This window comes from Doryrhamphus excisus, chromosome 9 (assembly GCF_030265055.1).
Source record: "Doryrhamphus excisus isolate RoL2022-K1 chromosome 9, RoL_Dexc_1.0, whole genome shotgun sequence".
Lineage (NCBI taxonomy): Eukaryota > Metazoa > Chordata > Actinopteri > Syngnathiformes > Syngnathidae > Doryrhamphus > Doryrhamphus excisus.
The window spans coordinates 17,775,613-17,800,000 of record NC_080474.1 but is presented as its reverse complement, the minus strand read 5'-3'; the positions used below and the strand labels follow the sequence as shown (position 1 = coordinate 17,800,000).

Sequence of the window (24,388 nt, the reverse complement as noted above, 5' to 3'; positions counted from 1 at the left end):
GGCCAACGTCGTTGGAGGCATCCAGAGCGAAGGCCAGCTCAGTTGGGTAGAGAGGACATTCTTGCTTACCTAGAATTCATTCATTCTATGAAATCATGATGTTTGTGACAGGAAAAAATGGATGTATTTTTTGGTACTTACCATAACAGCAAGCTGGTAAAGGAAGCAGGGGAAAATTAATGTGTTTAAAGGTTTTTCATTGTCATTGACAACATTTACATGCACTAAAACAGTTGTGGAATAGTTTTTCTATGAGAAATCCCTGTTTACATCTGTAATACTATTGTATGAGAAATCCCTGTTTACATCTGTAATACTATTGTATGAGAAATCCCTGTTTACATCTGTAATTCTATTGCTGTATATCACTGATCTTGTGTCACACAATGCTCATTTTCGATCTGTAGACTCTTATAGAACAGCCACACACAATAACCGGCAAAGAAAGCTTTCTAGATCTTCCAGATTCTGCACCTCTTTCTGCAGTTTTTCCATGGACTTCCTGCTTCCGACCCAAATGGGCCACCTTGGGCCCTCCCATTGGTCACTCTCCCAAGCGCTCCCGAGGACTTATGGATACACTGATGCTGGTTTACTGAGTGCAGTGCATATGAGGAAGTCCCATATCAGTAGAACCCGGTGTTTAAAAAAAATGTCAAACCAAGTGTTTGCTACTCAGATGTTAGCAGGCCAACTAAAAATGACAATGGCTTCATATAAAACTAAATATTTGGCACAACAGTGTTTGGCTTCAGGTTAGTTTTGCACACATGCATATGGCTGCAAAACCCCTCACAATACACTTTTTATACACTTTTCCTAGAAAGGCAATAATGTTTTGTCACTATTCTCTCTTGTTTAAAGAGGGCTTATTATGCTAATTTTTCGACCCACATTAAAAAAACACACAATAACCCGCACAGAAAACACTTCCGGGCAAGCACACTCTGCTGTGATGGCTCACACGCCCACAGTGCTTCCTAACTATGAACCATATAAGGAAGTCCGTCCCTGTGTGACATCACAAAGGGGCAGTTTTACCACGCCTTTTGAAACCCAGTGTTTTGAGCCATCCAAAATTTCTTTCAGGGCTCACTTCCAAATGCGCAAACCTCATTATCTGAAACTTTGGTATCGTTTAACACAAGAATACAACATTCTAACAACATTTATAGGTCAGAAAAGTGGAAAAAAGTATAATAACTCCACTTTAAACACTCTGTCAAAGTTCAAAATGATGATGAATAATAATCAATAATGATCTACTGTGTTGGACACAATAAATTATTAAGTGACTGACGAGTACTTCACTCCTAAAATGTAAACCAAGAATAAATGTTCGACGTAAACCAAAACACACGCTAACTGAGGTTCAACTGTATAGGACAGGGGCAAAGGGGCAGTTTTACCACGCCTTTTGAAACCGAATGTTTTGAGCCATCCAAAATTTCTTTCAGGGCTGACTTCCAAATGCGCAAACCTCATTATGTGACGCTTTGGCATCATTCAACACGAGAATACAGTATTATAACAACATTTATAGATCTGGGACCTCCATGGAGACTGCAGTATGTGTACAAAGACCACTCTGATGATCCATCCATCAAAGTTTACACATGCAAAAGGAACTGTTTTCCGTGACTGATTGAAAGTGTTTGCATGCTGCTTTCAGCACAGTCCATACAATAACTCATTTTAATGCATGTAAATGTAGTGAGTTATTAAATGTGTAAATATACATACGACAGTTGTCTCTGATCTTCTTGACAAGGTCACATTGCTGAGGACAAAGGAGGCAATGTTGAGACACTCATGGAATCACAATTGATGTCTCTTAAAGGGGAAGTACACTTTAAAAAAAAATTCCACCCATCATTTACACATATTCCTTTCCCTTTTTTGTGCATTATAAGCTAGCTCAAAATTTTTAATTTTAAATTTTAAAGCCCTCATCGTTTGATAAACATGCTGTGATTATGCATTAACATGTACACTGATGTTTTTTTGTAGACGACTTCATAGTGAAAATGAACTTGTGTTCACACAAAAAAGGGAATATGTATTCATGTTTCACATAAGGATTGTAAATGATAGGCAGAATTCCAAAAAAGTGCAGTTCCCCCTTAAGATTAAAGTCATCTGGAGGATGTCTTAAACTACTGAATAATCTTCAAGGACATACCACAACACCCGGTCCTCTCGGCCCTTTCTGACCCTAAGGAATTAAAAAGAAAAAAAGCACTGATGTTAACATCTGGACAAACATTTAGCTCAGACAAGTGAAAACCATTTGCTAAGATACATTTTCACCAAGAGTGTAGATTAGACTGTCTCAAATGTCTTGATTTTGAGAGGTTTTAAACATTTATACTGTAAGTATCAGTTGCTTACATAAGGTCCTGGATATCCAACCTCTCCTTTCTGTCCTGGAGTACCAGCATTTCCAGAGACGCCCTGAAGAGAATGTAGCATAGTATTTTTACTTTAACAAAAGTACTTCACACATAAAGTAATCACATAAAAATGCGGTTTACCCTCTGTCCACGATTTCCTCTGGAACCAGGTCCACCCTTCGTTCCTGGGTTACCAGCAGCTCCCTGTAGTGTTCAGAAATGAAAATGCTTACTTGTGTCCCAATGTCACAATGTTCCAGTCATATCAGTAGTCTGATATTATAAGCCAATATTGGCATAGTCAGCCATGTCGCCCGTCTATGATGTCATCAGTGGTGGACTCACAATGATATTAATACAAAACCCGTTTTTTTTGATAGTTTTAGAATTACAGTCGTCCCTAAATAAAGGAATTTCTGCCATATAGGATTCGGTGTTAATAAATGGAATATTTTTTTTAGTTAGAGCATAGAAATCCTGTTCATGACTTTGTAAATACACTTTAGTTTTTAAAATTATTAGGGCTGTAGACATGAAATAACATGCCTATAGTCATCTTTACACTCGTATCATTAATTGTTAATATCACAATGCACATACCTTTTGCTATATGGATTCGATTGCCAGCTAAACTTACCACTTCCACACAGAATGGGAGGAGACCTTTTGCTATATGGATTCGATTGCCAGGTAAACTTACCACTTCCACACAGAATGGGAGGAGACCTTTTGCTATATGGATTCGATTGCCAGGTAAACTTACCACTTCCACACAGAATGGGAGGAGACCTTTTGCTATATGGATTCGATTGCCAGGTAAACTTACCACTTCCACACAGAATGGGAGGAGACCTTTTGCTATATGGATTCGATTGCCAGCTAAACTTACCACTTCCACACAGAATGGGAGGAGACCTTTTGCTATATGGATTCGATTGCCAGCTAAACTTACCACTTCCACACAGAATGGGAGGAGACCTTTTGCTATATGGATTCCATTGCAATTGAAATGAAATTTTGCAAGGGACAACTGTGTAGTTTACATGCATAAAACATGTATAAGCTCATATAAATTACGAATGAAAGGAATAAATGAATGCTAAAGATTATTTTTGTGTTAATTGAAGATGCGACTGAGATCAACACCTTTCTCTTCAACACCACCTATATCATGTGTTCATCATCATCATCATTTCTTGAATTCAACAGTGTTTCACACTTTCTTTCTAAAAATGCTGACACTGATTGGGTTGTTAAGGTGAGAAAACACTATTGACAGTATTGGCAAAATGGGCCGCACAGTGGTCGAGTGGTTAGCATGTGGTGAGCACACATTGAGTTGAATGTTTCATTTACCTTAGGTCCTGGAAAGCCTGGAAAGCCTTCATCACCCTATAGATGAAAATAAAGATATATTTTAGATAAACCGTCCCGTTGGTGTTGATGACAGGTTGGAAAGGTGACTTACCTTTCTTCCTTTGTTCCCAGCAATGCCAAACCCATCTCTGCCATCTTCACCCTTTGAAGAAAACAAATCTATATAACCTTTGTTGTGAATAAAATAGCTAACCTTATAATCAATAGTAATATATGATGTGTTTCAGTATTTTTATACGCAAAACACAAGTGGCTTCATTCTTACAGGCTCTCCACGAGGTCCAAGGGGTCCAACAACACCTTTAATTCCTGGTTCTCCAGGCTCTCCCTGCATAAGTACAGACAGAACTTTATAACATACAGACAAAGTCAAAGACACAAACAAAGCCGAAGCCTAAAAACCTAAAGTTAAACACTTTTTAATGTTTTATTTTCAATAGATTTCATTAAGATAAGATGTCTTTTCTTTTATGCCTGTGCAGCCATGATGTTTTCTTTAAGTGTTTTCGGAATTCCTCAAATAGACGACACATGTGCACCCAGTAACACGAGAAAGGAAGACTTAAGTCGACGTGTTTATAAATTAAACAAGTCTGTCATGGAAAACACAAGTCACGCCAACACTGGTTCCGCTCAGTACCTTGCGACCGACAGCTCCTCTTCTTCCCTTTTCTCCTGCAGAACCCGGGCTTCCTCCAGGACCCTGGAAAACCAAATATCACCACACACACACACACACAATACACACACACACTTGATTAAGCATTTTTATCCAGATTTTTGAGCTTTTTGATCTACATTAACATTCAACGTGGTTTAATATTAAAATAAAAACACCCAAAGTCATCTGCTATTGACAACAAAGCACCGTCATGGCTGTGTGACTTCGCTTTATAAACGTAGAAGACATTCATTCAAATGTTTATTTGTGTAACAGACAATAACTGTCAGCTTTACTCACCCTGGGTCCAGGATTTCCATCTTCACCTCTGGGTCCAGGTGCTCCATTTGGTCCTGATGGACCCTTGTAAACACAAACAAGGCCATTGTTATTCATTATATATATCCATCCCTCCATTCAGTTTCTATGCCGCTTATCCTCACTAGGGTTGTGGGGTCACTCTATATAGTACTTGCAATCCCAGTACTCAAATAAAATTGTGTGCTATATATGTGGTAATGGTAATGGTAATGGTAATGGTAATGGTAATGGTAACGTAACGGTAACGGTAATGGTAATGGTAATGGTCTTATATCATTTGAACATGCATCAGATTACAATTGAATGCATCACATAATCAGTTCACAGTTCCACATGTCCAAAAGGAGGAGGAAGAAGCAAAGCTTATTAAATCCTACCCCTCCATCTGGTACTTTTACAATCAGTAACTGTTTCATTTGTTCACTTCCTGCGTTCCATACTACAGGAAAAGCAGTAGAAAATGAATGAATAAATGAGTTTACTTTTACAATCAGTAACTGTTTCATTTGTTCACTTCCTGCTTTCCATAATACAGTTTACTTTTACAATCAGTAACTGTTACATTTGTTCACTTCCTGCTTTTCATAATACAGTTTACTTTTACAATCAGTAACTGTTTCATTTGTTCACTTCCTGCTTTCCATAATACAGGAAAAGCAGTAGAAAATAAATGAATGAGTTTACTTTTACAATCAGTAACTGTTACACTTGTTCACTTCCTGCTTTCCATAATACAGTTTACTTTTACAATCAGTAACTGTTACATTTGTTCACTTCCTGCTTTCCATAATACAGTTTACTTTTAAAATCAATAACTGTTACATTTGTTCACTGCCTGCTTTCCATAATACAGTTTACTTTTACAATCAGTAACTGTTACATTTGTTCACTTCCTGCTTTCCATAATACAGTTTAAGGTGTATGATAACAAAGACAAAATCTGTGGACTCATTTATTATATAATGTTTTGTGGTTACATACATATATACGTTCGCTACCTAGCGTACCCTGATGAGGTGAATGTATGCGACACAAAGTGCTGGTATGGAATGCATGATTTGTTTCACTGTGATGTTGATGATATTTTGGATCAGGTGGGTCCAAAAGAAGTCTCGCAAAGTCATAATGCAAAGAAGAAATTAGATTTCTTTCTGTCTGCAACAGACTTCAAACCCGTCAAACTCACAAAGTTCTTACAAAGGTGTATTAAAAGATTACTCTGGATTACTTACTCTGGATCCTCCAATACCAGGTTCTCCCCTCACACCATCAACACCCGCCGGTCCAAGATTACCCTTGAAGAGAAACAACAAAAACACATCATTGGTCATGTGACCATGCTGCAATAAGATAATGAGTAACGTTATTTAAAAAGGACTTACAGCTTGTCCCGGTGCACCTCTTCGTCCATCAGCTCCCTAATAGAAATAATAATAATAAATGGATTCATACACAAAATAGATTAGACAAGACGATAATGCAGATAAGACAACGAATGACAAAATGGTACCCTTCTTCCTGGTTCTCCTGGTGTTCCTTTGTTTCCATCCTCACCAGGCTCTCCCTGTTATTTCATAACATAAGTAGAACAGTTATTCTGTGTTATGGATGCTTTCATAGCATAATAATAAAAAAATAAAAATAAATAATGATTTTTACCGCTGGTCCAGCATCACCAGGGTCACCTTTTGGCCCTGGTCGGTTGTTATCTCTTCCACTTGTACCCTAGACGACAAGAATGAATATTTACATTGAGAGTGATGGTGAATGATGGTGGATATACTATGTAGACGTCATTGGTGACTTTTTTGGAAAATACTACAAAATTATGTCAGATATGTGTATTTTACATTATTGTTGTTAAATATTTTGCATATTTCCTTGTATGAATGTGAGTGTGAATGGTTGTTTGTCTATATGTGCCCTGTAATTGGCTGGCAACCAGTCCAGGGTGTACCCCGCCTCTCGCCCAAAGACAGCTGGGATAGGCTCCAGCACCCCCCACAACCCTTGTGAGGAAAAGCAATAGAAAATGAATGAATGAATGATTTTCTTGCTTGTTTTTATATAAATAAATTAAAGAAATAAAGTAAGAACAGCTGAATTGTAATATTTTTTTCACACTATTATAGCATTGCAATTGTTAAATGGCTTTACAGTATTCCCTTGTTTATTGCGATTAATTGGTTCCAGACCATACAGTGATAAGTGAATTTCTGTGAAGTAGGATTGCTTATTTACACATTGAATATTTCAATAGTAAAAGGATATAAAAAAAATTATGACCTTCTAAATACAGCTTTAAACATTATTAGGGCCCTCTCTAGGACAGGGGTCACCAAAAGATACAAGGCGAGGCAGGGAAAAACTCCTTCTTGGGAAGAATCAGACAGACGCTAGAGTCTGTGAGGCCGCCATCAGTCTCGACCAGTTGGGTAGAGAGATAGAGTGATAGAGTAGAAGCACAGATGATAGATAGAGAGAGAGAACAGGACAGTTGCATCAAGATGTCAAACATGACAACCACGGTAAAATGTTTCCTGTATGTAATTCATGAGTTCAAGTCCAGCACAAAGCTTATAACTTCATAACTGAAAAACATGCGAGCAATAATTAAATATCAAGATGGCAAGCCAGCTGCAGACACTTCACATAATGGTCATAAAACATGAAAAAAAAACTCACAGGGTCTCCTCTGATTCCAATTTCTCCTCTGTCGCCTGCTTGTCCCTTGATGCCTTTAGGACCCTAGATACATAGTACAAAATAAATAAATTATATTTTAGCCATCATTAATATATTAATAATCTGTACTTTAATAAATTAATCAATTACTCACTCTTCTGCCAGAATATCCCCTATCTCCTGAAGGTCCAGGCACTCCACTTTTGCCCTGTAAAGATGCCAATCCATCAGTCATAAATATATTCATATAAAATGGCCGTATGACAAAATGCACCAAGACACTCTTACCTCTTCACCATTAATACCATCCAGGCCAATTTCTCCAGATTCACCCTGCATCATGTTAGAAGTTGGTTAGCTTTCTTTAGTTTGTCTTATGATGTGAATGTCAATCTGAAAAGAAAATTACGTCACCTTTTCTCCAGAGTATCCCCGGGAACCCTGAGCAAAAGATGAAAGTGTCATATTAATAATCATTATTAGCAGACAGGAACTGTAACTATATTATTTGACCGTATTCATACTGTATGAAATAATTCTGTACAGTCAAATACATGCAATATTTAATAGATAGTGGAAATGTTCACCTTGAAACCTCTCTGTCCAGGACACCCTTGGAAACCCTGAGTTCCATTCACACCAGGAGGACCTCTCTCTCCCTGGTCAAGAAATACAAAACATATGCTGACACATTATAATGAAAAAGTCCTTAGAAAAAAAAAAGATTTACAGTTGTAGTAACTAGGGGTGCTCCGATCCATCGGAATCGTTATAAAACAAGCATTTGTTGGTTTTTGGCTTGAAGTAAGCTAGGAAATGTTTCATGTTGTAAAAATCATTATCGGTATCGGACGATTATCGGTATCGGCAGCATAGAACCCTGATCGGAACATCCATAGTTCCAACAGTTCCTAAGGAAACCACATGCAAAAGCACTTACCGGTCCACCCTCATCTCCAGGATGCCCCTGGCTTCCAGCAGCTCCTTGATTACCCTACAAAAAACAAAACAATTACCAGTTACGTGATCATATCATGATCAGATGGTAATGCTAGTATTTGTTGTATGTTTGACCAATATTTACCTTAAGTCCAGAAAGCCCCACAGACCCTCGGTCTCCTCTTGCACCCGTACACTTGCATGGAACTCCACAGCATTCCCTTTCTGCAATATTGTCCTACATAAACAAAAGACAACATATTTGGTCAATTTGTATTGTTGAGACTCAATTTCTCTCTACTGCAGCCTCCGCTTGCACATGAACGGCCATGGTTTTGTGTAAACAAAAGATACACATTTCTTCATGGGCTTTTTTTGACCTTCATTGTTCTTACGGTGGTCTTGAATAAACTTCAGCACTGAATTTTCCACCAGACATCACCAAGGATGTTTTATAATATCGTATGACCAATATTAACTCACTGACTCCAAAAGACGTCAACTGACAGACGGTGTTGTGACTATGAACATGCTAATCAACATGCTAACCACTAAATAAACCACACTCTTTATTGCTCTCTGGTTCTACCATATCTTACCTATTGTGTGGAAATATGAGGTAATAACTATAAAAGCAGTCTTCATGTACTTCTAAATGTACTGCAAAAAAGGCCAGTGAGGATAATTCATAATGCCACCTCCAGAGAACATACTAACTCCTTATTTCTAAAATCACAAATACTTAAACTTGCCGACATAGTTCATCTTCAAACAGCTAAAATAATGCATAAGGCTAAAAATAATCAATTACCTAAAAATATCATCAAATACTTCTCTACAAGATTGGAAAAAATATGATCTCAGGGAAGAAGTACATTTGAAACACTTCTATGCTAGGACTATGTTAAAAAGCCATAGCATGTCAGTATGTGGAATCAAACTATGGAATGGATTGAGTAAGACCCTCAAACAATGCACAACGATGAGCCAATTCAAGAAACAATACAAGCAGTTGATGTTTGCTAAATACAAGGATGAAGAGTCTTGAACCAGTCATGATGTGCTATACATATCACTATATTGACACTTACTATGGTACCCATTATGGCATTGGATGCTCATATCACCTCGTACTCCGGCACGAGGTACATTATTAAAAAAAAAAAAAAAAAAAAACCTTAAACTGTATTATGGAAAGCAGGAAGTGAACAAATGTAACAGTTACTTATTGTAAAAGTACCAAATGGAGGGTTAGGATTTAATAAGCTTTGCTTCTTCCTACTCCTTTTGGACATGTGGAACTGTGAACTGATTATGTGATGCATTCAATTGTAATCTGATGCATGTTCAAATGAAATAAAACCATTACCATAAATAACCATGTGGCCCATTTAAATCACAAATGAGTTAAAAACTGTCATTTTCACAACTTACCAGTTCCTCCATAAGCTCATAGTCCAAGTCCAGGATGTTGAGTCGCAGGGGTCTGGTGTACCTGAATCCACGGCCAAATTCTAGTAAAGCAGCTTCCTCAAATCTGACCACGCGCTCGAGCCCGACCAGGATGAAACTGTTGACGCCTGATTATGACATAATATTTGTCTATTTTGATCTGTTATGATGATTTCAGAGAATTGAACATTTTCGATGGTTATCACCTGACTGTCGGAGCTCTTCAACTCGTCTTTTCAGTTCAGGATAGGGAGAATCAAGACCATCAGTGAGATGAATTACAACCTTGAAGGAAAAAATAAACATAAAAACAAGTTTATTGTAACGGAAAACCAAATATTGTATTGGATTGACAGAAATAATAGACTTTGTACTTGAAGCAGGAACCCTTGTTGGTAATACGGTTTGTCTTAGAAACCAACCTTGACAGTATTATCTTGTCTGGTTTTGAATCTGTCCGTGTAAGCTGAGATGGTCTTGCCGGTGAGGACAAATGGGCCCCGTGCTCTAAGACCTCTAAAGTCCTCAAAGAGCTTGTCAGAATTATCTGTGAAATCCAACTGGACAGGCTGTCCGGAAGAATCAACGGCGAGCATGCCAATTTGAATCGAAGGAATCTGCCCCGATGAACAACTGATTGTTGACATCTTGGAGATCCTCTGTAGAATGGTGGCCATTTTGCTCTGGAGGTTGGTCTGAGCACTGAAGACATTCTGTGCAGCGACATCAAAACCAACCAAGACCTCAAGGTTGCAGGCTAGAAAAGTAAAAAAAAAATATTGTTAATTCAGTTAATTACTCAAAAAAAAAGTCAACGTTCCTCACCTTTGGTAACGTCTTGTACTCCAACACACAGCTTTCCCTTCACTTCATCATCTAGCGTCTCCAGGATTTGCTCATTGAGCTCTGAAAGCTCCTGGAAAGTTCTGGCCCTTGCCACCGTGGAGGAATCGCTTGCAAGGTTTTCCAACTCATTCTCAATGTCACCCACTCCCACTGCAAACACTCTCACACCACTGTTCTTCAAGCCAAGTGCTGCTGATTTGCTGTCATCTGACGACCGTCCTCCTGTGATAACCATTAAGATTTGAGGAGTACCCTCATCTTTACGACTGCCTTTTTCTTTGGAGAAGTGAACATCCTGAACGTGGCGAATGGCTGCCCCGGTGTTGCTTTTACGACCGCCCTTGTATTCCGCTCGGCCAATGGCACTGATGATGTCTTGCTTGTTTTTGTGGGTGTTAAGGTACAACACATCGGTGACATCGGTGCCATAATGAGCCAATCCAATTCTGAGGTTATCTCTATCGTTGAAGAACAGATCTATGAGGTTGATGACAAATGTCATCACTTCGTTGAAATTATCTCTGCCCAGGTTTATAGAGCCGTCCACCAAAAACACGATGTCAGCCTTCTTGGGTGCAGGCAAACCTTGTGCTGGGAAAAGAAGTTTGGGAATGACAAAATAGTAGAAAATATTATTTCAACGGTATTACATTGATTACTATATAAAAATGTACAATATAACATTATACAAGTCACACCTCGGTTTTCATTATACATGTTAATCCACTCCAGACACCCAAAAAAGATAAACAAAAAATCCATTTATAGCTTTACATGCAGAAAATAATACAAAATGATTAAAATTACAAATGTATGAAACTTCTCGTTGATGTGGACTTCACATATATCCTGGTAACATTAATAATAATAATAATAATAGGGCGGCCTGTTTGCTTTTTAACATTAGAGCCCTCTAGACATAAAATAGCACCCCTATAGTCACATCTGCATGCATATTAGCCAATATATTAGACATAAGGATAAACAAGACATAAATAGGCTGCACAGTGACCAAGTGGTTAGCGCACAGACCTCATGGCTAGAAGACCTGAGTTCAATCCCACCCTCGGCCATCTCTGTGTGGAGTTTGCATGTTCTCCCCGTGCATGCGTGGGTTTTCTCCGGGTACTCCGGTTTCCTCCCACATTCCAAAAACATGCTAGGTTAATTAGCGACTCCAAATTGTCCATAGGTATGAATGTGAGTGTGAATGGTTGTTTGTCTATATGTGCCCTGTGATTGGCTGGCCACCAGTCCAGGGTGTACCCCGCCTCTCGCCCAAAGACAGCTGGGGTAGGCTCAAGCACCCCCGTGAATGAATGAATAATAATAATAATAAGAAGAATTCTCACCTTCTTTATCAAATTGCTGGCAATGACAACTTTGTTTGGCCCCTTGGTGAGTTATTATTATGAGTTATTATGAGTTATTCACATTCAATTACAAATGGAGGGACAGTGAGGCTGTTCTTTGGGCATTCGGATGAGTTTGCATTGTGCGATATCATATTAATAACAATAAATTATTTTGAAACAGTGTACAAAATCTTTTTTTGAGAACAACTGTAGTACACAAAAACCGAGGTATGACTGTATTGTGTGCATTTCAACAGCACTCACTTGGAATCTCATCTGTGGTTGGTTTCTCAAGTAGGTTTCCACTCAATCTTGTTATGAACCTGTCTTTGATGGTTGGCAGGCCAGGGAACGTAGGAACTTGAAGGACATCTTCTGGCGTGGTGGAAATCTGAGCTAACTGCCTTGTGTCTGCCCCACTTGCTCCAATACCGATGCAGTTGACCCTGGATCCTTTGAGCAATGGTCCATAAATAGACACATCTTGAGGGGAACGTCCACCTGTGAGTACTACAAGATGCTGGGAGGCCTCTGTCGGACGAACACCAGATGATGGCTTTAGCTCATTCTGGATCACATATTCGATGGCATCAGCCAGATCTGAGGAGCGGCCACCCATTTGACGGAGTCTTTTGACGGCTGAGATAACAGCTGGTTTGTTAGTAAGTGAGTTGAGAGAGAACTCCGTTTTAACTCTGTCTGCGTACTGGACCACGGCCACACGGACTTGGTCAGGCTGGACATCGAGTTGTTGAACGATCTTCAGGATGAAGTCACGAATATGAGCAATACCCTGAGCCCCAGTGTTTTCTGAGCCGTCAATAAGGAAAATAATGTCCTTTTTTCCAAGGTCTAAAACACCTGTAAAAAGAAAAACACAAACAAAAGAAAGAAGATTAATTATATTAAAGTTAAATTATTGATTAATAATTACTTTAAAAAAAAAATAATTGGTCATCTAAATGTGCTGCATGTCTGGTACCAACGGCAATGTCTGCAAAGTCTAAAAGATTTCATATTAAATTCATTCATTCATGTCCCTCTGATGTACTTGTTCCTGATCCTATCCATCCTGGTCACTCCCAATGAGAACCTCAGCAGCATCTTCATTCATTCATTCATTCATTCATTCATTTTCTACACCTTATCCTCACGAGGGTCGAAGGGGGTACTGGAGCCTATCCCAGCTGTCTTCGGGCAAGAGGCGGAGGTACACCCTGGACTGGTGGCCAGCCAATCACAGGGCACATATAGACAAACAACCATTCACACTCACATTCATACCTATGGACAATTTGGAGTCGCCAATTAACCTAGCATGTTTTTGGAATGTGGGAGGAAACCAGAGTAAAACATGAGAACATGCAAACTCCACACAGAGATGGCCGAGGGTGGAATTGAACTCGGGTCTCCTCGCTGTGAGGCCTGTGCGCTAACCACTTGGTCACCGTGCAGCCTATTTATGTCTTGTTTATCCTTATTACGTCTAATATACTGGGTAATATGCTGGTAGAGGTGACTATAGGGGTGCTATTTTATGTCTAGAGGGCTCTAATGTTAAAAAGCATATTGAGAAGTTTCATAAACAGGTTTTTCTCCCAAAACATTCCATGTATTCCACATATCATAGACGAGAGTGGAACCAATGAAGTGCCATGACGGAGGGATGACTGCATGCAAGTAGCGGTATGTTTCTTATTGTGGTACAGCTACTGCGTCATGCAGTAATATTTAGCTATGAGTAGACTCTTTTTTTCTTTTTTTTTGTGAGGTCTGCGCGCTAACCACTCGACCGCCGTGCAGCCCTTCATATTAAAGTAAGTCTCTATATTGGTTAGCAGAATATTTAGTTGATACTAAAAATTTGCGGAAAATTTTTCATTAAAATTTGCACTAAAAATTATTAATCGGCCATTGAAACTTCATTAAAAATACATATTTTCAGTAATTTGCAATGAAACAACAATACAAAAAAAACATTTCAATAAATATAAATGTATATATCTTGGCTAAATTTAATATAAAATTTCAGTATGACATTTTAGCCATCAAATACTTTACAGTGATATCGGTAGCTCTTACTTACCAAGATCCACATCTGTAGGTGTGTAGCTGCTGATGATATCAGAAGCGGTTATTGTTTTGACCGAATCAATGAGTCGCTGCTCCACTGTGGGAAGCTGCTGGAAACTATCAACTGTGTAAGCCAGTTCAGGCTTCAGGGAAATCTTCCTCAGTTCATCTGGATCTGAGTTCCTTGAGCCAATAGCAATAGGTGCAATGTGGTTTCTCTTAAGTTGGTCCGCTGGAGTAGATACATCATCTGTAGATCTCCCACCAGTAACTAAAATGAGAAACTGTGGTACTCCATCTTCGATGCGGCTTCCTGCTGACCTCTGGTAGATGTTCCGCGAGACCCACTCAAGAGCATTTCCTGTGTTCAGACGATTTCCTCCTCTGTTCCGAAGTCGTGCCACAGCCTGGCGTACTTCTTCTTTGGTGGAGAATTCATTTAGGAGAAACTCTACTGTTGCATCGTCGCTGTATTGTACAACGGAAATTCTGACGTTATCCAGTCCGACATCCAGCTTCTCCACAACTCTTCTGATCATTTCTCGGATGGAAGGGAAGTCATTCCGTGCCGCACTTGAACCATCAATTAGAAACACGACATCTCTCTTTTCTCCACCTGTGCTTTCTGGTATAACGACTGTATGGAAAGAAGTAAACAAGGTATGATTATGAGTTTGCAATATCACAATATCAATACATATTTTATCTAAAACAATATTCATTCATTCATTTAGTCATTTTGTATCGCTTAGCTTAGGATTAGAGTCACATGCGAGTTGGACCTATCCTATCCTGGTCGCCAGTCAATCACAAAAAGTGAGTACACCCACACATTTCTACAAATATATCTTATCACAATATTCAGTGTGTAGCTTATATAAAATAAAATAAATTTACAGTCTGCTCAAAATAACGCAAGGCACAACCATTAATATTCATTCATTCATTCATTTTCTACCACTTATCCTCACAAGGGTCGCGGGGGTGCTGGAGCCTATCCCAGCTGTCTTCGGGCGAGAGGTGGAGTACACCCTGGACTGATGGCCAGCCAATCACAGGGCACATATAGACAAACTATATTTTCTATCTATTCACTATCTCTCCTCTGGACATGTCCCAACCATCTCAGTTTGGCTTCTCTGATTTTATCTCCAAGGTCTCTAAAATGTCCCTCTGATGCACTCGTTCCTGATCCTATCCATCCTGGTCACTCCCAATGAGAACCTCAGCATTCATTCATTCATTCATTTTCTACAGCTTAAAAACTGTCTTCGGGCAAGAGGCGGAGTACACCCTGGACTGGTCGCAAGCCAATCACAAGGCACATATAGGCAAACAACCATTCACACTCACATTCATACCTATGGACAATTTGGAGTCGCTAATTAACCTAGCATGTTTTTGGAATGTGGGAGGAAACCGGAGTACCCGGAGAAAACCCACGCATGCACGGGGAGAACATGCAAACTCCACACAGAGATGGCCGAGGGTGGAATTGAACCCGGGTTTCCTGGCTGTGATGTCTGCGCGCTAACCACATTGGATTAAAGTGTCATTTCTTTAATCTTGTCCGATGGAAAAATATAATAAAAAATTTGCAAAAATGCAAACACTTTTGTGTCATACCATAAAACAACCATTCATACGTACATTCACACCGATGTGCAATTCACACAATCCAATTAACACAACATGCATAATACTCAAAATGCTACACTTAACTTCATAATGTAATATATGTTAATGCAATAAATGTGTAAGTACCTTCATAGTCTGGAAAAACTGGAACCATCCTGGCAATGTCGTCATCTGATAATTCAGTAAGAGTGGTGATTAAGTTTTCTTGAACCGTGTACAAGCCTGGGAGATCATCTACAGTGTAGGCAAAGTTGGGTGTGTAGGACACTATTTTCAGCTCCGTCGGATCCATTCCCCTGGTTCCAATACTAAACGGAAGAACTCTTGATTGTTTGAGGGAAGACGCTGGACGCCTGACGTCATCTGTGGAGGACCCGCTGGAGACAACAATCAGAAACTGAGGTACGCCTTGTTGTTTCCTGCTTCCACGTGCGGCGGTCAGAACATCATCACTGACAAACTTCAAGGCCTGGCCCAAGTTACGTTGTCTTCCTCCTCGTTGTCTGATTCCTCTAACAGCATCTAAAACTTCTTCTTTTGTTGAATGTGTGTTCAGATACATGTCCGCCTGTGCGTAATCACCAAACTGGACCACACCAATTCGGATCTTATTTTCTCCCACATTGAGACTCTCCACAACCCTACGGATGAACTCCTGGATGATAGGGAATTCCCGTCCAACACCATCAGATCCGTCGACAAGAAATATGATGTCCTTCTGTGGGCCCTGCGACTCAGCTGAAGAAAAGAGAAAAACATGTTACCTTCTGTGTTAAAGTGTGAAATTATGTCTGAAGTAATTAAATAAGAATAAATAAATAAGAAAATAAGGTTAAACAATCCAATCCCGTCAGTCCAGCCCTGCTCACAAAGGACTTGAACAGGCGACCACTTAAGTGGCTTCATCAGTTAGTGTTTTAAAAAGAGATCTTTTTTTTTTTAGGTAAAATTTGCAACAGTGTTGCTCATTTATGCATCTCAAATATGCATTTATGGTAATTTTGTCCTCAGCCGAAGTCAGGAAATGTTTACCTGTTTTGCTTATTTTGTGTCATCTGTTTAGGTGGAATGTACATTTAAAAGTGTAATTAGTCATACTTAAAAGTGTTCGAAATCACCATGTGAATTGCTAATGCTAATTGCTAGCACATATATGGGATTTCCAGTGTAAACTCAACACATTTGTTTTAATGCAGTTTTTGTTGAAAGTTGAATATCTTATGTAAATCATAATTAACATGCCTGTTCTGTCTGTGTTCTGTTCAGTTTTCAAAGTAAAGGCTGTGAAATAAATACGCCAAGAGCCAAGAGTCATTTTAGAGAACCTGTTTTCTGTCTGACCAAATGTTAGCAGGCTACACTGATAACGAAAGTCCCCTGTCCTTTGAGCATCCCAACTGAGAATTTTGAGTCGAAGCCAAAGTCACTGGAAAAACATTGGAGAAGGCACAAAGCATAACACCACTGGTCTGTGTTCAGTAGACTGAAAATGATCCCACAGTAATCTCCCAGAACAAGATCCCGTACCCATTGCAAATAACATATAAAGAGTTGCACCAGGCCCAGACATGAGGCACGCCTACTGGCTAAGAAGATCAGTAAGCACATGGCATCAAACATGAGCAAGGCTTAAAAAGGAATAGATCTTGGCAAAGGAAGCCAAACGAAGCCAAATGAAGAAGTGTACACGGACAGCGTAGATGGATCAGATATGGAACATGTCCCAAGTTCACAATGGAAGACATCTCAACAGAGCTTGAGAATGACTGATGAACTAGTGATGGCCATTCAACTGAACAGCGCAGGATGGTACTCGTGAATAATGAAACATTTTCAAGCAACAAAATCAACATGAATGAAAAAGAGAAACTGAAAAATAATAAGGACTGAGAAATAGAAAAGGTGTGGAATGTAAAAACAGTGGTGATAGGTTTCATAGGGGACTATGACCTCAAACTGACCTCAAAAAGTGGCTTAAATATGTTCCACATTTGAAAACTTTCACCTTTGTCTTGCATTGTCGAGACAAGTGTTGGATTGTCAGTATTTTTATAGATAAATACATACAGGCAGTGCATACAAAAAGGTTTGTCCGAACATGACCACTCTGCTGTGATTGGTCAAAGGCCTAAAGTGCTTCCAAACTATGAACCAGATAATGAAGGTCAAATAAAAGTGGAAACAGCATTATAGTTCCCCTTTAAGAAATCTGATGTGTCCACTCAAAACAACAAAAGAGAAGTGACACAAATACCAGAAGCTATGAAGTAATTGAAAGTACCTCTCCCAGGATAATTTAATCTTGTACGAAAAAAAAAGTCTAATGTAATGATTGTACAACTACCATCATACCTATTATTGTTGGAGTGGAACTAGCCACCACAGCCGTCATATAGGACTGAAGGTTTTGCTGCACACTGGGTAAGTCAGCGAGTTCAGTAACAGAGAGAGCATATCTGGGATGGTGAACGATCTTCTGCAGTTCTCTGCTACTGGAGCTCCTGGTTCCAATGGCAAAGACCAGCACTCCCAGCTGTTTGAGAGCAGTAGCTGGTGCATCCACGCTGTCAAAAGACCTTCCACCGCTCAGCAATATGAGGACCTGTGGAACTCCTTCAAGCCGCCTGCTGCCGGCAGAGGCTGTGAAGACGTTGTCCCTCAAGTACTGGAGAGCTGCTCCGGTGTTGAGGGGTCTTCCACCTCTGTGTCTCAAACCTCGGACAATTTCAAGGATCTGGCCCTTTGTTGTGTATGTGTTCAGATAGAACTGGACAGCTGCATCTCTGCTGTACTGAACCACCGAGACACGGTCTTTCTTGTCGTCCACGCTCAGCGTCTCTACTACTCTTTGGACAAAGTCTCTCATAGCCGGGAATCCATTTCTTGTGGCGTCAGATCCATCCAACAAGAAAACCACATCCCTTCCGCCTGGCTGTCTGTCCACTGCGGCACACATAATACGGGACATATTAGCTCAACCTCAAGGGCCACCATCTCTCTGCTAACGCGGCTCCAGGCTGTTGACCCACTCTTACTACCTCACACACACCCCCAACCCCACCAAATACCAGCCAACATGTCATGCTTCCCCCCAGTTTGGGATGGAGATCTGGCTTACCAGTCACTGTCGGTGTCCCGGGCGCTGCCCTCAGCACCCTGCTCATTACAGCGGAGAGCTGATCTTGGACACTGGGGAGGTCAGTCAGCTCAGCCACTGATAGAGAATAGCTCGGATCATAGGAAATCTTCTGCAGCTCGTTGCTGTCTGAGCTCTGTGTTCCAATGCTGATTGTAAAGATGCCCCGCTGTTTGAGAGCAGAGGCCGGGGCATCAACGCTGTCAAAAGATCTACCACCATTCAGCAGGATCAAGATTTGAGGAACACCTTGCTGCTGCCTACTCCCAGAGGAGTCTGTAAACACATTGTCTCTGACATATTTGAGGGCGGCCCCTGTGTTGACAGGTCGGCCTCCTCTGTGTCTCAGCCCTCTGACGGCATCCCCAATGCCCTCCCTTGTGGTGTAGGTGTTCAGATAGAATTGCACCTCTGCGTCTCTGCTGTACTGGACCACAGAAACACGGTCTCTGTTTGCCCCCACATTGAGTTTCTCCAGCACTCTTTCAACAAAATCACGCATTGCGGGGAAGCCATTCCTTGTGCCATCTGACCCATCAAGAAGGAATACGATATCCTTTTTGGCATCGGTGTCGGCTGCAAAAAGACGGGAGGACAGACGATAAAACACACTTGTGAAACGGCGATACATACCGCTTGACTAAACATCACGTGGTTTGACAGTTTTGGAAGTTACTGGCACCGCCTCCTTTGACTTCAAATTGTTCTAAGGTATGGAAAACGGAAGACAGATTGCCTATCCGTGCCCAGCCCACGTCAACGTACCAATCACTGGTGGCGATTCTGGCGTGGAATCAATCACCACATCCTCCACGGAGGACTGAAGCTGTTGCTGGACACTGGGTAGGTCAGTGAATTCAGTCACAGACAGAGCGTATCTGGGATCGTGGGCTATCTTCTGCAGTTCTCTGCTATCGGAGCTCCTGGTTCCGATGGCAAAGACCAGCACTCCCAGCTGTTTGAGAGCAGCAGCCGGTGCATCCACGCTGTCAAAAGACCTTCCGCCGCTTAGCAATATGAGGACCTGTGGAACTCCTTCCAGCCGCCTGCTGCCGGCAGAGGCTGTGAAGACGTTGTCGCTCAAGTACTGGAGAGCTGCTCCGGTGTTGAGGGGTCTTCCACCTCTGTGTCTCAAACCTCGGACAATTTCAAGGATCTGGCCCTTTGTTGTGTATGTGTTCAGATAGAACTGGACAGCTGCATCTCTGCTGTACTGAACCACCGAGACACGGTCTTTCTTGTCGTCCACGCTCAGCGTCTCTACTACTCTTTGGACAAAGTCTCTCATAGCCGGGAATCCATTTCTTGTGGCGTCAGATCCATCCAACAAGAAAACCACATCCCTTCCGCCTGGCTGTCTGTCCACTGCAGCACACAAAATACAGGATATGACAAACTGACGTGATTTGCGCTGACCTCAAGGGCCACCATCTCTCTGGTAACGCGGCTCCAGGCTGTTGACCCACTCTTACTACCTCACACAGACCCCCAACCCCACCACCGTCCGACACTCTCCAATACCAGCCAACATGTCATGCTTCCCCCGAGTTTGGGATGGAGATCTGGCTTACCAGTCACCGTCGGTGTCCCGGGCGCTGCCCTCAGCACCCTGCTCATCACAGCGGAGAGCTGATCTTGGACACTGGGGAGGTCAGTCAGCTCAGCCACTGATAGAGAATAGCTCGGATCATAGGAAATCTTCTGCAGCTCGTTGCTGTCTGAGCTCTGTGTTCCAATGCTGATTGTAAAGATGCCCCGCTGTTTGAGAGCAGAGGCCGGGGCATCAACGTTGTCAAAAGATCTGCCACCATTCAGCAGGATCAAGATTTGAGGAACACCTTGCTGCTGCCTACTCCCAGAGGAGTTTGTAAACACGTTGTCTCTGACATATTGGAGGGCGGCCCCTGTGTTCACAGGTCGGCCTCCTCTGTGTCTGAGCCCTCTGACTGCATCCCCAATGGCCTCACTCGTGGTGTAGGTGTTCAGATAGAATTGCACCTCTGCGTCTCTGCTGTACTGGACCACAGAAACACGGTCTCTGTTTGCCCCCACATTGAGTTTCTCCAGCACTCTTTCAACAAAATCACGCATTGCGGGGAAGCCATTCCTTGTGCCATCTGACCCATCAAGAAGGAATACGATATCCTTTTTGGCATCGGTGTCGGCTGCAAAAAGACGGGAGGACAGACGATAAAACACACTTGTGAAACGGCGATACATACCGCTTGACTAAACATCACGTGGTTTGACAGTTTTGGAAGTTACTGGCGCCGCCTCCTTTGATTTCAAATTGTTCTAAGGTACGGAAAACAGATTGCCTATCCGTGCCCAGCCCACGTCAACGTACCAATCACTGGTGGCGATTCTGGCCTGGAATCAATCACCACATCCTCCACGGAGGACTGAAGCTGTTGCTGGACACTGGGTAGGTCAGTGAATTCAGTCACAGACAGAGCATATCTGGGATCGTGGGCTATCTTCTGCAGTTCTCTGCTATCGGAGCTCCTGGTTCCGATGGCAAAGACCAGCACTCCCAGCTGTTTGAGAGCAGCAGCCGGTGCATCCACGCTGTCAAAAGACCTTCCGCCGCTTAGCAATATGAGGACCTGTGGAACTCCTTCCAGCCGCCTGCTGCCGGCAGAGGCTGTGAAGACGTTGTCGCTCAAGTACTGGAGAGCTGCTCCGGTGTTGAGGGGTCTTCCACCTCTGTGTCTCAAACCTCGGACAATTTCAAGGATCTGGCCCTTTGTTGTGTATGTGTTCAGATAGAACTGGACAGCTGCATCTCTGCTGTACTGGACCACCGAGACACGGTCTTTCTTGTCGTCCACGCTCAGCGTCTCTACTACTCTTTGGACAAAGTCTCTCATAGCCGGGAATCCATTTCTTGTGGCGTCAGATCCATCCAACAAGAAAACCACATCCCTTCCGCCTGGCTGTCTGTCCACTGCAGCACACAAAATACAGGATATGACAAACTGATGTGATTTGCGCTGACCTCAAGGGCCACCATCTCTCTGGTAACGCGGCTCCAGGCTGTTGACCCACTCTTACTACCTCACACAGACCCCCAACCCCACCACCGTCCGACACTCTCCAATACCAGCCAACATGTCATGCTTCCCCCGAGTTTGGGATGGAGATCTGGCTTACCAGTCACCGTCGGTGTCCCGGGCGCTGCCCTCAGCACCCTGCTCATCACAGCGGAGAGCTGATCTTGGACACTGGGGAGGTCAGTCAGCTCAGCCACTGATAGAGAATAGCTCGGATCATAGGAAATCTTCTGCAGCTCGTTGCTGTCTGAGCTCTGTGTTCCAATGCTGATTGTAAAGATGCCCCGCTGTTTGAGAGCAGAGGCCGGGGCATCAACATTGTCAAAAGATCTGCCACCATTCAGCAGGATCAAGATTTGAGGAACACCTTGCTGCTGCCTACTCCCAGAGGAGTTTGTAAACACGTTGTCTCTGACATATTGGAGGGCGGCCCCTGTGTTCACAGGTCGGCCTCCTCTGTGTCTGAGCCCTCTGACTGCATCCCCAATGGCCTCACTCGTGGTGTAGGTGTTCAGATAGAATTGCACCTCTGCGTCTCTGCTGTACTGGACCACAGAAACACGGTCTCTGTTTGCCCCCACATTGAGTTTCTCCAGCACTCTTTCAACAAAATCACGCATTGCGGGGAAGCCATTCCTTGTGCCATCTGACCCATCAAGAAGGAATACGATATCCTTTTTGGCATCGGTGTCGGCTGCAAAAAGACGGGAGGACAGACGATAAAACACACTTGTGAAACGGCGATACATACCGCTTGACTAAACATCACGTGGTTTGACAGTTTTGGAAGTTACTGGCGCCGCCTCCTTTGATTTCAAATTGTTCTAAGGTACGGAAAACAGATTGCCTATCCGTGCCCAGCCCACGTCAACGTACCAATCACTGGTGGCGATTCTGGCCTGGAATCAATCACCACATCCTCCACGGAGGACTGAAGCTGTTGCTGGACACTGGGTAGGTCAGTGAATTCAGTCACAGACAGAGCGTATCTGGGATCGTGGGCTATCTTCTGCAGTTCTCTGCTATCGGAGCTCCTGGTTCCGATGGCAAAGACCAGCACTCCCAGCTGTTTGAGAGCAGCAGCCGGTGCATCCACGCTGTCAAAAGACCTTCCGCCGCTTAGCAATATGAGGACCTGTGGAACTCCTTCCAGCCGCCTGCTGCCGGCAGAGGCTGTGAAGACGTTGTCGCTCAAGTACTGGAGAGCTGCTCCGGTGTTGAGGGGTCTTCCACCTCTGTGTCTCAAACCTCGGACAATTTCAAGGATCTGGCCCTTTGTTGTGTATGTGTTCAGATAGAACTGGACAGCTGCATCTCTGCTGTACTGAACCACAGAGACACGGTCTTTCTTGTCGTCCACGCTCAGCGTCTCTACTACTCTTTGGACAAAGTCTCTCATAGCCGGGAATCCATTTCTTGTGGCGTCAGATCCATCCAACAAGAAAACCACATCCCTTCCGCCTGGCTGTCTGTCCACTGCAGCACACAAAATACAGGATATGACAAACTGACGTGATTTGCGCTGACCTCAAGGGCCACCATCTCTCTGGTAACGCGGCTCCAGGCTGTTGACCCACTCTTACTACCTCACACAGACCCCCAACCCCACCACCGTCCGACACTCTCCAATACCAGCCAACATGTCATGCTTCCCCCGAGTTTGGGATGGAGATCTGGCTTACCAGTCACCGTCGGTGTCCCGGGCGCTGCCCTCAGCACCCTGCTCATCACAGCGGAGAGCTGATCTTGGACACTGGGGAGGTCAGTCAGCTCAGCCACTGATAGAGAATAGCTCGGATCATAGGAAATCTTCTGCAGCTCGTTGCTGTCTGAGCTCTGTGTTCCAATGCTGATTGTAAAGATGCCCCGCTGTTTGAGAGCAGAGGCCGGGGCATCAACGTTGTCAAAAGATCTGCCACCATTCAGCAGGATCAAGATTTGAGGAACACCTTGCTGCTGCCTACTCCCAGAGGAGTTTGTAAACACGTTGTCTCTGACATATTGGAGGGCGGCCCCTGTGTTCACAGGTCGGCCTCCTCTGTGTCTGAGCCCTCTGACTGCATCCCCAATGGCCTCACTCGTGGTGTAGGTGTTCAGATAGAATTGCACCTCTGCGTCTCTGCTGTACTGGACCACAGAAACACGGTCTCTGTTTGCCCCCACATTGAGTTTCTCCAGCACTCTTTCAACAAAATCACGCATTGCGGGGAAGCCATTCCTTGTGCCATCTGACCCATCAAGAAGGAATACGATATCCTTTTTGGCATCGGTGTCGGCTGCAAAAAGACGGGAGGACAGACGATAAAACACACTTGTGAAACGGCGATACATACCGCTTGACTAAACATCACGTGGTTTGACAGTTTTGGAAGTTACTGGCGCCGCCTCCTTTGATTTCAAATTGTTCTAAGGTACGGAAAACAGATTGCCTATCCGTGCCCAGCCCACGTCAACGTACC

At 42.7% G+C, this 24,388-nt stretch overlaps 3 protein-coding genes across 5 annotated transcripts in view; all 3 read right to left on the bottom strand.

Annotated features, from left to right (window-relative positions):
* The window catches only part of LOC131135439 (collagen alpha-3(VI) chain-like), an 84,489-nt gene that overhangs the window by 8,535 nt on the left and 51,566 nt on the right, over positions 1-24,388 (bottom strand). For all 3 annotated transcript variants that reach the window (XM_058081275.1, XM_058081276.1, XM_058081278.1), the window contains 29 exons: positions 15,867-16,478; positions 14,116-14,739; positions 12,294-12,890; positions 10,654-11,265; positions 10,251-10,585; positions 10,035-10,113; positions 9,811-9,956; positions 8,522-8,614; positions 8,378-8,431; positions 8,025-8,096; positions 7,852-7,878; positions 7,726-7,770; positions 7,592-7,645; positions 7,438-7,500; positions 6,412-6,477; positions 6,263-6,316; positions 6,135-6,170; positions 5,985-6,047; positions 4,732-4,794; positions 4,411-4,473; positions 4,036-4,098; positions 3,862-3,912; positions 3,750-3,785; positions 2,535-2,597; positions 2,392-2,454; positions 2,183-2,215; positions 1,744-1,780; positions 142-153; positions 1-69 (listed from right to left, as the gene is read on the bottom strand). The exon at positions 1-69 is cut by the window's left edge and continues 425 nt beyond it. In XM_058081275.1, coding sequence (XP_057937258.1) covers positions 1-69; positions 142-153; positions 1,744-1,780; positions 2,183-2,215; positions 2,392-2,454; positions 2,535-2,597; positions 3,750-3,785; positions 3,862-3,912; positions 4,036-4,098; positions 4,411-4,473; positions 4,732-4,794; positions 5,985-6,047; positions 6,135-6,170; positions 6,263-6,316; positions 6,412-6,477; positions 7,438-7,500; positions 7,592-7,645; positions 7,726-7,770; positions 7,852-7,878; positions 8,025-8,096; positions 8,378-8,431; positions 8,522-8,614; positions 9,811-9,956; positions 10,035-10,113; positions 10,251-10,585; positions 10,654-11,265; positions 12,294-12,890; positions 14,116-14,739; positions 15,867-16,478 — 4,185 coding nt within the window. The remainder of the gene's footprint in view (positions 70-141; positions 154-1,743; positions 1,781-2,182; positions 2,216-2,391; positions 2,455-2,534; positions 2,598-3,749; positions 3,786-3,861; positions 3,913-4,035; positions 4,099-4,410; positions 4,474-4,731; positions 4,795-5,984; positions 6,048-6,134; positions 6,171-6,262; positions 6,317-6,411; positions 6,478-7,437; positions 7,501-7,591; positions 7,646-7,725; positions 7,771-7,851; positions 7,879-8,024; positions 8,097-8,377; positions 8,432-8,521; positions 8,615-9,810; positions 9,957-10,034; positions 10,114-10,250; positions 10,586-10,653; positions 11,266-12,293; positions 12,891-14,115; positions 14,740-15,866; positions 16,479-24,388) is intronic.
* On the bottom strand, positions 16,967-19,602 carry LOC131135443 (collagen alpha-3(VI) chain-like). Its single transcript, XM_058081282.1, has one exon. The coding sequence runs from the start codon at positions 18,706-18,708 to the stop codon at positions 18,061-18,063; it is 648 nt and encodes a 215-aa protein (XP_057937265.1). The 5' UTR covers positions 18,709-19,602; the 3' UTR covers positions 16,967-18,060.
* LOC131135442 (collagen alpha-3(VI) chain-like) lies at positions 20,152-21,159 on the bottom strand. Its single transcript, XM_058081281.1, has one exon. It carries the CDS (start codon positions 21,094-21,096, stop codon positions 20,353-20,355), a length of 744 nt encoding a protein of 247 aa, XP_057937264.1. The 5' UTR covers positions 21,097-21,159; the 3' UTR covers positions 20,152-20,352.